The sequence below is a fragment of the Peromyscus maniculatus genome, chromosome 4, assembly GCF_049852395.1.
Source record: "Peromyscus maniculatus bairdii isolate BWxNUB_F1_BW_parent chromosome 4, HU_Pman_BW_mat_3.1, whole genome shotgun sequence".
NCBI lineage: Eukaryota > Metazoa > Chordata > Mammalia > Rodentia > Cricetidae > Peromyscus > Peromyscus maniculatus.
Genome location: NC_134855.1, coordinates 82,346,696 through 82,360,310, shown reverse-complemented (window position 1 = coordinate 82,360,310; position 13,615 = coordinate 82,346,696). Strand labels below are relative to the sequence as shown.

The 13,615-nt window shown below is 38.9% G+C and overlaps 2 protein-coding genes across 9 annotated transcripts in view; one reads left to right on the top strand and one right to left on the bottom strand.

Moving 5' to 3' along the window:
* Positions 1-10,339, top strand: part of Dnajc24 (DnaJ heat shock protein family (Hsp40) member C24) — a 54,954-nt gene extending 44,615 nt beyond the window's left edge. For all 3 annotated transcript variants that reach the window (XM_076570240.1, XM_042275873.2, XM_076570241.1), the window contains 2 exons: positions 5,261-5,329; positions 9,992-10,339. In XM_076570240.1, coding sequence (XP_076426355.1) covers positions 5,261-5,329; positions 9,992-10,122 — 200 coding nt within the window. In that variant the 3' untranslated portion in view covers positions 10,123-10,339. The remainder of the gene's footprint in view (positions 1-5,260; positions 5,330-9,991) is intronic.
* Positions 10,340-11,211: 872 nt separating this feature from the next.
* Positions 11,212-13,615, bottom strand: part of Immp1l (inner mitochondrial membrane peptidase subunit 1) — a 64,634-nt gene continuing 62,230 nt past the window's right edge. For all 6 annotated transcript variants that reach the window (XM_076570238.1, XM_042275874.2, XM_042275875.2 and 3 more), the window contains 2 exons: positions 12,300-12,410; positions 11,212-11,383 (listed from right to left, as the gene is read on the bottom strand). In XM_076570238.1, the coding sequence (XP_076426353.1) occupies positions 11,315-11,383; positions 12,300-12,410 (180 nt within the window). In that variant the 3' untranslated portion in view covers positions 11,212-11,314. The remainder of the gene's footprint in view (positions 11,384-12,299; positions 12,411-13,615) is intronic.

Below are 13,615 nucleotides of genomic sequence, written 5' to 3'. Positions count from 1 at the left end.
CATTATCTGTTTCCAAGGGTGGTTCAAAGCCTCTTGTGGTTAACTAATTTTACCAAAGTCACACAGCTAGTGATAACAAGGGATTCCAAGATATTTTCTCTGATTCTTAGAGTATTGGGCTTCCAGGTTTTGTACAACTGGTGTATGGGCCACTGTCTTTTCATCTAAATAGTCAGAGATGAGGGGTTTTGATGATATGAATAAGAAGAGGCTGGGCCTACGTCCGTCACTGTTCTATCCATTCTATAGTAAAGTACATGGAATTGAAGTTTGTACCCACCTTATCCTTTCTTTCCCTCCTTCCCTCCCTCCCTTCCCACTTTTCAGCCTTCAAAGTCACAGGTGTGCACCCCAGCCCAGGTCCCTTTCTTACCTTTCCTCTTATTTGTAAAAACTCCACAGTTAACTTCGGGGTGGAGAACATTGTAATTGTGACTTTAATTTCATCTGGGAAAAGATTATAGGCTTTATAATTTAGGAAACAATTTTGAAATTTAATGTTGCCCATTTCTCAGTCCCTTATCTGAGACTTTACCAAGAACAGCAATAACCAGGACAGATTATTCTTCCTATGTGGGAAATCTAATTTCTGTAGTGAAATGGTTTTTAAAATGAGATGATTCTTAAAATTAAACTACTTGTCTAAAGATAGAAAATTCCGAGGTAGAGGGCAGCAACACTGTGGTGTTTGGTTCTCATTTATATGCATACACAAGTCTTTAAACCTGGAACAGATATGTTTATGCCTTTGACACTGCATAACAATAAAAGTAGTAGACTAATTGCTCCAGGCGAGCATCTGGGGGTGTGATGGCCCTTTGAATAAGTGACATTGCCACACTAGAGTGTGACAGACAGGCCTGCGGATGCACTTGATCTCTTGGTCACCATTCAGTCGAGTGAGACTTTTAAACACCTCAGCCATTGAGGTGAACCATTGAGACCCTCTTCCTAGAATTTCCGGTTGGGGCTGTTTTAAACTTTTACTTACTGGTCCTTCCTTTCCTTTTCTTTCTTTCTTTCTTTCTTTCTTTCTTTCTTTCTTTCTTTCTTTCTTTCTTTCTTTCTTTCTTTCTTTCTTTCTTTCTTTCTTTCTTTCTTCCTTCCTTTCTTTCTTTCTTTCTTTCTTTCTTTCTTTCTTTCTCTCTCTCTTTCTTTCTCTCTCTCTCTCTCTCTCTCTCTCTCTCTCTCTCTCTCTCTCTCTCTAATATTGCAGCTTCGGTTAGAAACTTTGGTGGGATTAGAAATGTAATTACTTGGATATTAAAGGTTGCTTTAGAAATTTGACTGTCATTAGGAAGAAGGTCTTAAAGACTGGAATTCCATTGTCTTACAAGAAGTAAGAAATATTTATTGATTCCCAAATGGGGCTGAAGAAACTTCTCCTCTTTAGAAGGCTGTGAATGACTCAGCGAGAGCTCTGGTGAGCTTGACTGAACCAAGCTGCTAATAGTTATTTAATGTTATTCGTCAGTGGGAAAGAATCGCTGTAGATTTTCCTTTTAATCTCTTTGAATTGCAGGCTCATAAACCTCTCTGACGAGCCCAGCCAGTGTTGTCTTAGATCCCACTGCTGAGACAATGGAGCCCCAGAATTCTTTCACCTCTTGTTGTAAGACAAACCCAATAGAATGCAAGGTCAGAAGGGCCTATACTTCTAAAGATTGAAAGATTCTTTTTCAAGGAAGCACATAAATTATTTGATTTTATCATTATATTCCTTAGGAGCCTCACTCTAACTATAATGCCTGCTTTGGATACATAAAAGTAAAATTGGAAGGTGGGGGGTTGAGGATTGTCTTGTCTCATTTGGCTAAGCTTGTCAGTATGACCCAGAGTGTGAACTGACCTTAATATTCCTAGATATTCAAAAGAGTTGAACCCATTTTCTAATAAGAATCAGATTTCGTAGTCACTGCACTCAGGATAGCGTGAGCACACCAAAGCCAGCAATGTGCTCTTTACAAATGGCTGTGCGTGGCTTTGTCCTTTTCGGGTTTTGTTTGTTTCCTGTTTTTGTTATTATGTTTTATTTGTTTTTCAAATAGTTATTACCATTATGTAGGGGGAAAAGATTCAATTTTAAAATCTTGGATTTTAAAGTCAGTTTCTTTTCTCAATGTTAGTAGTGTCATATTTCCACAGGAGATCTTTGAGGTGGGATTTTCATTTCTAGATCTGCCTATTAAAATATCATTGCAACAAACAAAAGTGTGTGTGTGTGTGTGTGAGAGAGAGAGAGAGAGAGAGAGAGAGAGAGAGAGAGAGAAGAGAGAGAGAGAGAGAGAGAGAGAGAGAGAGAGAGAGAGAGAGAGAGAAAGAGAGAGAGACTGCAAATGAAAACAAACGTATCTGTTTTGAAGATGCCATGCCCTGATTACTACAGAAGTATCCAACCTGCTTTGCTTTCATGGCTCCTGTAAGTGACTTTAGTAGATAGGGAAGAATTAAGATTTTCAATTATAACCACAGTGGTGGACAAGCAAAGATCATTGTTTAAAAAGAATGAAAGAAAATCACACTGATTTGTTTGTCCTCCTTCCTTATAATTGTAGTGGGGGTTGGGGTGGTCGGGTGGAATTTGCTGTTGCCCTATCCTTGGACACCTGCCTCTCAACAAAGGACTGTGGTCACCCCCCACTGCCCACATTTAGATTCACCTTTTACTTTTCCTGTACTGGGCCTGCTCATTATGCAGTTCTCCAGGGATCCAATTTTCCCTGAGTTAATCACCCCAGCCTTTTCAGAAGTTGTTAGATTATTGTCTTTTCAAAGGACAATAACTTTTCTTTAAAAGAAAAAAACAAACAAAAACCTTTTTATTTCTAGTTTTAAAAATGGAACCACTAGAATCTCAAACACACTGCCTTTAAAACTTTTGTTGAAGTTTATCGCATATGTACAGAGAGGTGCAGAAATCTGCATGTCACTTGATAGATTTCTCACCATATGCACACCCGAGACTTCTAGGCAGCACACCTTGCCCCTCGACAGCATAGGAAAGTTTTCCTGGTATGTTTCATACTCGTTTATGTCAGATACTGATTTTTGAAGCTACTTACAGGTTTTTGTGCACACAGTATTGAATAATCCACATCTCCATGTTTCCATAGCCACAGAACTCCAATCTATTCCTTTCAACTCTGATCTTTGGCAAAGAATTGACCATTTTTCTGTTCTCTTTTCCCTTTCACCATGAGATGGGATATGCTCAATCTTTTAACCAAGAATAGGTGTTACCCTGTGCCTAGGGCTAAAGAGGAAGAGAAACAATGAAATGTGGGAACAATGATAGTGTGGCACACAAAATAGTAACTGGATCAGAATAACAGCTGCTTCCCAGTAGAAAAGCAGAACAATAGGAAGCTGACTTGATTGGCAGTTACATTCGCAAGGTATTTCTCATTTATTATTTATTTTTAAATACAGTGGCACAATGGGTATTTATAAATGTTTATTCTTTTAACATAGTCTATTCTGGGTATCCAAGGTAGGTCAGGCTGAGAAAGCTAATTCCCTCAGTCTGCTTTGCTTCAGTTGGGTGCACAGAATAGAGAAATACAAGATACCCTAGTAACTTGGTTGCAAATTAATGATACCTGTTTGTTCTCCAAATAGGTCTTTTCACTGTGAGGTATCCCCATTCTTCAAATATTAATTTCTTAATTCTACCAAAGTTGACCCTTCTGAATAAAAGATCAAAATATAAGAATTTTTTCTGTCCTTGAAACTTTCAAATTGAATTATATATATATATATGGAAGAACCAGGTGTGGAGACATATACTTTTAATTCCAGCACTCGGGAGCAGAGACAGATGGATCTCTGTGAGATCGAGGCCAGCCTGACCTACATAGTGAGTTCCAAGATAGCCAGGGCTATGTAGAGAGACCCTGTCTCAAAGAGGGAAAAAAAGGAAAGAAGTCAAGCAGGCATGGTGGCTCCTGTCTGTAATCCCAACATTCATGAGGCAGAAAGACTGCCATGAATTCAAGGCCAGGCATGAGCTACACATAGTACATTGAAGTGTAGCCTGAACTAAGTAAGACCTGGTCTTTTAATGGCATGGGGGTAGGGAGTGGAGAGGGAGGAAGAAGCCAGAACAGGTAGGCTACATTGTATAGAATGTAGAAAATAAGGTGTTTTGTTTGGGAATTACTTAGCATACTATAAATTATCTGTAAACCATCAGTGGACATAGATAGATGGACCACCACAGAAGGTCTGTCTGGATTTTAGGAAGTTTAATAGACTGTTGGTACCCAGTAAATATGACATAGTATAATATTTGACATACTTTAATAGAAAACTATGGTAGGTTCAAAATATTGTATAATCTTGTCATCTATTTTTAAATTGTGTAACTCACCAATAAATTCTGAGCAGGCAGTTATTAAATATAATTAAGTTGCAGGCATGCACACAACAGAACAAAGGGACATATTCTCAGCAAGTGAACAAGAGACTAGGGAGACAGCTAAAGAAATTTCTATTGGAGTTAGGGGAGGTTGCTGCATTTTAGTAACGTGTTCCTGCTTTTTAAGCATTAACTTCTAAAAGAACAATCCACACAGACAGGAGTTATACAATGCCCTTGAAAACAGAAATGAAGGTTGCCCATCTATGGTTGCTTTCTTTGATCAAAGTCTACATGTTTTAAGTGAGACTTCATGTTCCTACTACACAGACCATACTCTCATTATAGATGGATTCATGGCTTAGACCCTCTATCTGTAGAAGAACTCTTCGGCCCAGGAGACAGCAAAAAATGCACAGAACACAGTTGTGTTGCGGGATTAGCAAAGCAGCAAAGTCCTCCTCCCTTTAGTCTCTTATTATTCTTTTGCAGTCAGATAACCAGCAGTCCCCCGTGTTTTTGTAGAGCTTTGTTCTTTACAGCACCTCTGGCCTGATCTCATTTGATTTGAAAAACCCCCATTAGTCTGCTTGAGTTGTCATAACAAAACACCATAGACCGGGCAGCTGAGCAGAACTTGTCTCATGGTTCTGGAGGCTGAGAAGTTCAAGATCAAGGTGTTGGCCAGTTCTGTTCCTTATGAGGGCTATTCTTCTGCCTTGCTGTTGTTCTTCATATGGATTATACCAGGGTGGACATGGGCTAAAATCTCTCTGCCTCTGTGCTGGTGTCAAAAGCATTAAGCTAGTTTGAAAATAGTTCATAATATGGTTTGAATGGCCATACTGGACATGCATTATCAGCATTCATCATTATCAAATTGTTTCATTTTGTATTCTACAGAAGCTGAGCTAAGACGTATGGGGCCAGTAGATGCACAGGTGTACCTTGAAGATATGTCCTGGAACAAAGGTTGGATTTTATTTTATTTTTTGTATCCACACTGAAGAGAAATATTAGGATTTTTTTATATATAAGAAAAAAATTAGGATATTTGGAAGTCTTAAATAACAGCTTGATCTTTCTACATACATTTTTGTTAGGCCTACTTTTATCAACTTTGCTTATTGGAATATTATGTAACTCATTCCTCATTATTTTCTATTCCAATTAAGTATATAAAGGTTTCTTTTTATTTTTTTACTGCCTTGATTTTTGCATTATTATCTGTGTAATAAGGCTAAAGAAAAAGTAAAAAGACAATGATAATACTCTTCATGTTGACAATTAAAGTAAGTCCCTGTCAGGATTGCTTTTTGCCTTACATGGGATCACAGACTGATAGGACACATCTCTTAATGTCCTGGCCTTCTGCTTTGAAAGAACTTGCTGTTTTTCTTCGCCAAGGCCTCACATATAGTCTGATCTCATCTGAAAATAATAACTATGTTGGCTGAGAATGACCTCGAGCTTCTGCCCTCCTGCCTCTACGTGCTGAAAGCTGGGACGACAGGCACAAGCCATCACACACTGCCATGTGCCCCTGGGACTTCCCTAGCACTAGCTCACTTTTTGATTGTCCTTAAGAAAACTTTCTCAGTCCCCTTGTCGTCTTTCCATTTTCTTTTACTAGAATATTAAAATTAACCTATGTCATTCCACATTCTTTTGTTCTTTGAAATGGTTGTCGTTACACATTATTAAATTAGGAAAATACCACTTTCTAAATGGAAGCCTTGAGCATTATACTTCAGTACTTCTCTGGGCAAATAAAATTACTGTTTCTTAGAACTTTTTTGATATACTCTTAACTCTGTAGAATTGTTTTTCCGCTTAGGGTTCAATTCCCCTAACGGCTGATAGAAGTTTACTACTAAGTGTGGTGCTGGGATAGACACAGCCACCCTCCTTGAAACCAAGCTTCCTTTTTAGTGACAAATTATTTACTTAGAGAGCACAAGCATTACTGACTTAGGAGAGGAATCATGTCTTTGCTTATAGAATCACTCTGTGTCTCGCCATCCAAATGAAATTGTGGGGTAGACGCTCATATTTACCACGAATAACCAGAGTTCTGGAGCCTTCTGTGGCAAAGTCATTGTGGTAAGAGGAGGAACCGCTTCTGTGGAAGCAGCAGTGGCCTGCTCTTCATCGCTAGCTTCTGGAGAGACATACAGGAATGTAACATTCATTCAAGATTTGTCCAAATAAATATATTTTTAAAAAACAGACTTTGGGGGCTGGAGTATATATACTCTTGGCTTGCATTTAGATGGTTCACTGGTTAAGAACACTGTCTGCTTTTGCAGAAGACATGGGTTCAATTCCCAGCACCCACTTGGTCGCTCACAAGTGTCTATATTCCAGTTCCAGGGGATCTAGCACCCTCTTCTGGCTTCTGCAGGCACTGAACATATATGGTACACAGACTGGAAGGCAAAGCACCCACACACATTAAAACAAATATAATTTTTTAAAAAATATACTTTGACTCCTTATTAATCATTAGATGTTTAATTGCTCATTAAAAAGTTAGTCTTGATGTAGTTTATAATACTTTGCTTGCTGATGGGGTCTAAGAGCATGAAAATAGTAAAAGCCGATTTTTGTAATTTTTCCATTTATATTTGAGCATTTTTGATTATGTAGTTTTAGGATATTATTGGTTTATCCTTATCCTCCTGAGAAAAATGAGCAATATCTGAGTGAAATCTAGATTCTGACAGGAGTATTAAAAACTAATGTAGGTTTTTAACTAACTTTTTCAGATATAAAAGGCAGTATTAGCATATGAAACTAATAAAAGGTCTATCAAGAGGGCAGTTATATTGTGTGGATTCCTTCAGGGTCATTTTCATAATGGCCTTGGGTGGTGAAGATCCAAAAAAGGAGAGGTTGTGAGCATGCACATGAGAGTCATGGCCCAATAGTGCATTGTATTGTGCTAAAAACATGTCCCTGGAAAACACTGGGACATTGAAGCTAAGCTATGCCTTGGACATTTTGATGGCTACATCTAAAATGGTTTATATGAAACTACTGCTTTAAGACCTCAGTGAACATAAGAAATTTCAACAAAATATTAAGATGAAGTATCCATGACAAAACTCCAAGTTATCACTTATGAAATATATCACCTCAGATTGTTTGTGTTCACTGGGTAGTTTAAAAGTGTGTTGTGGTGACGTACTTTAAGAAATCTAATGACGTGTGTGTGTGTGTGTGTGTGTGTGTGTGTGTGTGTGTGTGTGTGTGTAATAAGATAAAAATACATACTGAGAGAGAGAGAGGGAAAGAAAAAGAAAGGAAGGAAGGAAGGAAAGAAAAAGAGAGAGAGAGGGAGGGAGGGAGGGAGGGAGGGAGGGAGGGAGGGAGGGAGGGAGGAAGGAAGGAAGGAAGGAAGGAAGGAAGGAAGGAAGGAAGGAAGGAAGGAAGGAAGGAAGGAAGGAAGGAAGGAAGGAAGGAAGGGGCAAAGCCAGGTATGATAGCTTCATTTTTTGAGACAGGGTCTCACTATGGGATCCTGGCTGTCCTGGAGCTCACTATGTACACTAGGCTGGCCTCAAACTCACTGAGACCTACCTGCCTCTGCCTTCCAAGTGCTGGAATTAAAAGCTTGGGTCTCCATACCCTGTCATCCCAACACTTGGGAAGCTAAGGAAGAATATTGCAGAGTTCAAGGCCAGTAATGACGACTCAGTAAGACCTTGTCTCAAACAAAAAAACAAAAACAAAAACAAAAAAAAAAAGGAAAGAAGAAGAAAGCAAGAGAGAGAGGGAAAGAAAAGAGAAAAGAAGGCTTGACAGATGGCTCAGAGGCCTACATGCTGGAAGGAGAGCAAACATGTGCTTTATCTTCTGACCTCTACACACATGCCATGGGCACATGCACACACAATAACAACAACAGTAATCATAATAATCAATGAAATAATTAAAAAGAAAATCAATTTTCAATTTTTAGATAATATAACTATTCACTTTGAAAACATGCTTTTAAGATATATATACACACACACATACACATATATATGCTGGCTCAAACAGAGGAAGTATTTATTTATTTATCTATTTATTTATTTCTGGTTTTCTGAGACAGGGTTTCTCTGAACAGCCGTGGCTGTCCTGGAACTCACTTTGTAGACCAAGTTGGCCTTGAACTCAGAGATCCACCTGCCTCTGCCTCCTAAGTGCTGGGATTAAAGGCATGTACCACCATGCCCAGCTGATACTTGCATTTCTAAACTTGAAATTATTTTTTATGAAGAATACCCACATTGTGATAAAAAGATATAAAGCAAGGACAGATTTATGTTTTCATTTTTGATAAGGCAGCACATAAGGTTGGCTTAACTGCCCAGTTTTTCAAGACTGCACTTTATACAGAGCAAGCACAGCGCAGCTGAATCTCATTTCGGCCTCTCCCTCCCTCCTGCAGAGTGAGTTCTAAATGTAGCGGCCTTTGAGAGTCAGCTGTAGGTCCTGTGCCCACTGGACCGTCGTCATTTGTCTCTAGGTTATGAGTGCAGTCCAATCGATTATGACCTGGGCAGTCCAATAACTGTGATGCTTCTGTAAACTAAAAGTGCCGTGGGGTCAGAGGTTTTCATTCAAAGGACAGGAGCACCTAGACTTCCTCTCTCCACCATTGCTAGCAGGTTTGCCGGTACATGTCCACAGTCTTGGCACCCAGAGGCTGAGTCAGGATCACCAGAGTTAAAGACCACCTTATGCTACATAATACAACTCTGGCTTTATAAAAAAATTGAAGGAGATGGCAAAATGGCTCAATGAATAAAGACACTTGTGGTCAAGCCTGACAACCTGAGTTGGATTCCCAGAACCCACATGGTGGAAGGGAGAACTGGCTCCCACAAGTTGTTCTCTGACCTCCACACTCACGCCATGCCGTGTACACACACACACACACACACACACACACACACACACACACACACACACACACACGCACACACACACACCCCTAAATGTAATACATTTTCAAAGTACAAAGTAAAATGTAAAAACCCCATCGTCAGTTGTACTTTTTGCATGTGATTTTCCTATGGTACTTACCGTAAATACAAAGCAAACAGATACATAACTCATGGGGAAAAACAAACAAAGGCAAACACTTCATATGGTGTTGTATTTGAGTCACCTGATTGTAGAATGGCGTGGACAGCTTGAGGTAAACAACTGGGGTAGCCACCTTCTCTAGGAGAGACTTAAGCAAATACCACGCTCCGTTTGTTCTCACTGTAACATCTTAAATGCATTGATGAGAATATAAAATTTGCAGAATTCTTAAGAAAACTAAAAATTTCAAATAAATTTCAAAGATTACTGTCAGCATTCTTTGCTCCATCCCCATCTGTGAATATTGAATACAGACAGTATTCAAATTAAACCAGTCCATCACCACTACCGATAGACTGGTCAGTAGGTAAGTTTGGAAATACTGTTACTATGTAAGAGAATCTTTCCAGCTCTCTTTTAAGTTCATTTTTATCTGTACCTGGCTTCTTTGTTTCATTTTACACAGTTTCTCTGGAACATGTTCTATATTTTGAATGGTTTTAGCAAAGTAGAAGACTGTAAATATTTGAGGCATTATTTTTGTTTTCTTTGCAGATGATGAATCTTTCTCTCTGACCTGCCGATGTGGTGGAAAATACACTGTCTCTAAGGATGAAGTAGAAGAAGTGAACCTGATTTGTTGTGATACGTGTTCACTGATTGTAGAACTCCTTCATCAGCAATGAACTGTGCATTCCTGCGATCCTTTAACACTGATCCAGCATGTCCAGAGGCCACTCAGTTTCAAGGAGACAGATGCTTTCTTACTAGCTGTATAATTTACTAAGATAATATAAGATCTTCAAGCAAAGACCACTTCAGATTAACAAATTAATTCAGTTGTTTACATGTATAATTACAGGATATCACAAAAAGGACTTGGAATATACTTCTGGATTTTTACCTGACTTTTGTTTTCTCCTTGGTACAAAAATTTCTTATTTTTATATAGTTTGTAGTTTTTATTTTTTATAATTTATTCTTTATAGTTACTAAGGGTTTTGTTTTTTGTTTTAATCGTGTGTGTGTGTGTGTGTGTGTGTGTGTGTGTGTAGGGCAATAAGTGAGTCTGTGAAGAGTTGATTTTTCTCTTCTTCTCCTATGTGGGTCCTCAGGCTGTGGTAAGTGCCTTTACCTGCTGAACCATCTTGCTGTCCCCAATTATGAAGTTGTTGATATAAAAGATGATGTTTTTAGTTACTGAAGTTTTTTGCATACTGTATACCTATTTCAAATTCGCAGGCATTTAAATAAGATTAGGATTTTGTGAACAAAGTGTGAGCCCAGCTCTACCCTGAACAAGGCTGGATAGGGATCACTACAAATGTATTTCAAAGCTGGTAAAGAGGACCAAATGTCAGAAAACAGACGACAACGGACTGGAGGTGCCACACCCTACATGAGCTCTTTGTATGTAACACTGTGTTTACAGTGTGGAGATGAGTTCACTTTCCCAACACTGAGGGGCCCTTACGGAGCACCTCTGATTTCTGTGGTCTAACTCTTGGTGTTGTCAGAAGAGCGTAGACTCGGAATGTTGGTCCGACTTCTGTAAAGTCGGCTGACACATGAGGCGCACTTGAGAGCAGATTGCTTTCACTGTGCAGGCACCACCAAAGTTCAAATGTCAGGTAGTCATCAAGCTTCTCCCCCAAGATATGTTTATGTCATAAAATTTAGAAAGAAAACTTGTTTGGGATTTTTATCCAAATACTTTCAATTAATGTATTTTCCAGAATGTGATGTTTACTTTTACATTTAATTAAAAACATAAATAAAACTGAGTAGCAAATAGTTTATTGGTAAATTCATGGTTTCAACTGCAGTAATAAATTCATTGAATAGGAGACAATAATCAAGTCAAAAAATAAATGTTTGCTAATCATCAGAAAACCTGTGGCCATTTGGGCTGTCCCGCAGAAATCCAAAATCACTGAAAGGCCAAATCTGTAAAGTGAAAATACAGTTGAAGACAATTAACGAGAATTCCTTATCCTCACGACTTTCTCTTCTGTCAGATCATTGTCTGTTAGCTAATGCAGTGCTCTCTCTTCATCAGTTCTTCTGAAAATAAGCTTATGTGTTCAGCCTGGGGCATTCAAACACAATACCAGAGACCATGTAGGTTTAGGATATCAATGTATGTTTGTGAAGACCTGTCTTCTTTTACCATCCTAAAATAAGTCACACTACCAGTCTCTGGTACTTGATACCTTAAGTTGCTGTTTAAGTATCAAGAATCCTGAACATTACACAGTTGCCCTAAGTACTCATAAGTTTTTATTCTTATGCCTTTTGATGAAGGGGAGCAGGTGTGGTGATGCACACCTGTAATCCACACCCATGATACTGACACTTAAGAGACAGAGACAGGAGGGTGGAGAGTTTACAGCCAGCCTGGACTACAGAGTGAGACTGTCTCAAAATAAAATTATATCAACCAGTAATGGAAGAACCAATGAAGATGTCATCCAAGGCTTGTACATTCCCTACAGCCATATGCCTGCGTATGGCTTGCTGGATTTGACTGGGTCTGCCTGCATTCCAAGTAGACTGAGCCTGGGCTGCTATTGTAGAAATGCTTGCTGAAATGCCAGGGTATGATTATGGCTGTAAAAGTCACACATGACAGGTTGATTTCTATAAACTCAAAGGCTCCCTAGGCGACCGTTAGTTGAGTTTGAATTACACAAATTTCTGTTCTTCCCCATAGGAGCAGGAAAGGGAGAGGATAATATTTTGTCTATAGCTCTTAAGTAAAGGTAAAATGTTCATCAAATGTAGTCACTGCACCAGTTAAGTCAACTTGAGAGAAGCACCCCCCAACTAGAGTAACGCTGGCATTTTAGGCACTGAAGCATACCTTAAAGAAGATCCGCCCTCGTATTAGTCCATAGGGAACAGGTCCGTAGTACCTGGAGTCTGTCGAATTCTCTAAGTTGTCACCTTCTAACCAAACATGACCTGTTGGCACCTGGGATCAGTAAAGACAAGCGAGTCCTTTAAAAACAAGAAAATCTCAACAGAGGACTGTCACTAAAAATACGTCCTTAAAGCCCCAGCACTGTGGTGTACACCTAGAATCCCCACACTCAGGAGACTGAGGCAGGAGATCATAAATGCAAAGCTAGCCTGGGCTACACAACCAGTATGTGAAAGAAAGAGTTCATTTGGAAGTAGAGCATATGCCTTAAAATCTTCCTTTATACGTGTCACAAGAATTGCTATTTTTGTTTTCATTTCTTACTAACTAAATATCAAAGGTTTCCACACTTTTTAAAGATCCCTTTATTATATGGTTCCCAAACATTAATTTGTAGAAACCCCAAACTAAGGCTGTAAGAAATCCAAACAGTGTGGCAGTGTCATTAATTTAATAGACTTCAAAAGAGGTCATTAGGCTGCTGACTGAAAATGTGCCCTCCTGTTGTAATAACAGCATAAGCAGGGCAGCCAGTCAGCAACATCCTGGGGCCAGTTCCAAGGCCAGACCTATTAGAACGCTCATGATGAACTAAGTGGTAATGGATTGTGACATCAATTACGGATAATCTCATCATTTTACTGCAGTGGGCTTGTCAGAGTTCTAATTAAGACCCCTGTCCTGCCTTTGTACAGGCCATATCGTCACTGCCTTATATGTTGATAATGACCATCAAGAACCAGGAGGACCTATTATAAAACCACAGTTGCAAATTAATGACAGTGACCTTCTACTAGATGAAAAGATAACTCCTGTGTATTAACTGGTAAAAAGTTTAAAGTGTTTACTCAATTATGATCCTTTTAAGGTGGTGATACTTTTCAAAAATGCATTCCTCCTATATGAGACATTTCCCCACTAACATTCATTTAATATAAACAGAAGGTGCTTTGTGGCAGTAGTCTGTACACCACCCTTTAGTGTTTTTATTTTACAGTTTTTGTTATGTAAGAAAAGTTGATTCACTGACCAGATCAAAACAATCTATTGGGAAGATTGCATTATTTTTGGTACAGCTTAATAGGACACACTATAGTTCGATTGTATATTCTTACAAGCATTTAAATTTTAAGTTTATTTTTGTAAGATTATATTTCTGGGATATTTGAAATGATAAGAGGAACGAGTTTCAGGTCCTAGAGCTGACAACACGTCCAGTGCCTACCTACACCACGAACTGGCTGCCAGGCAGGGAC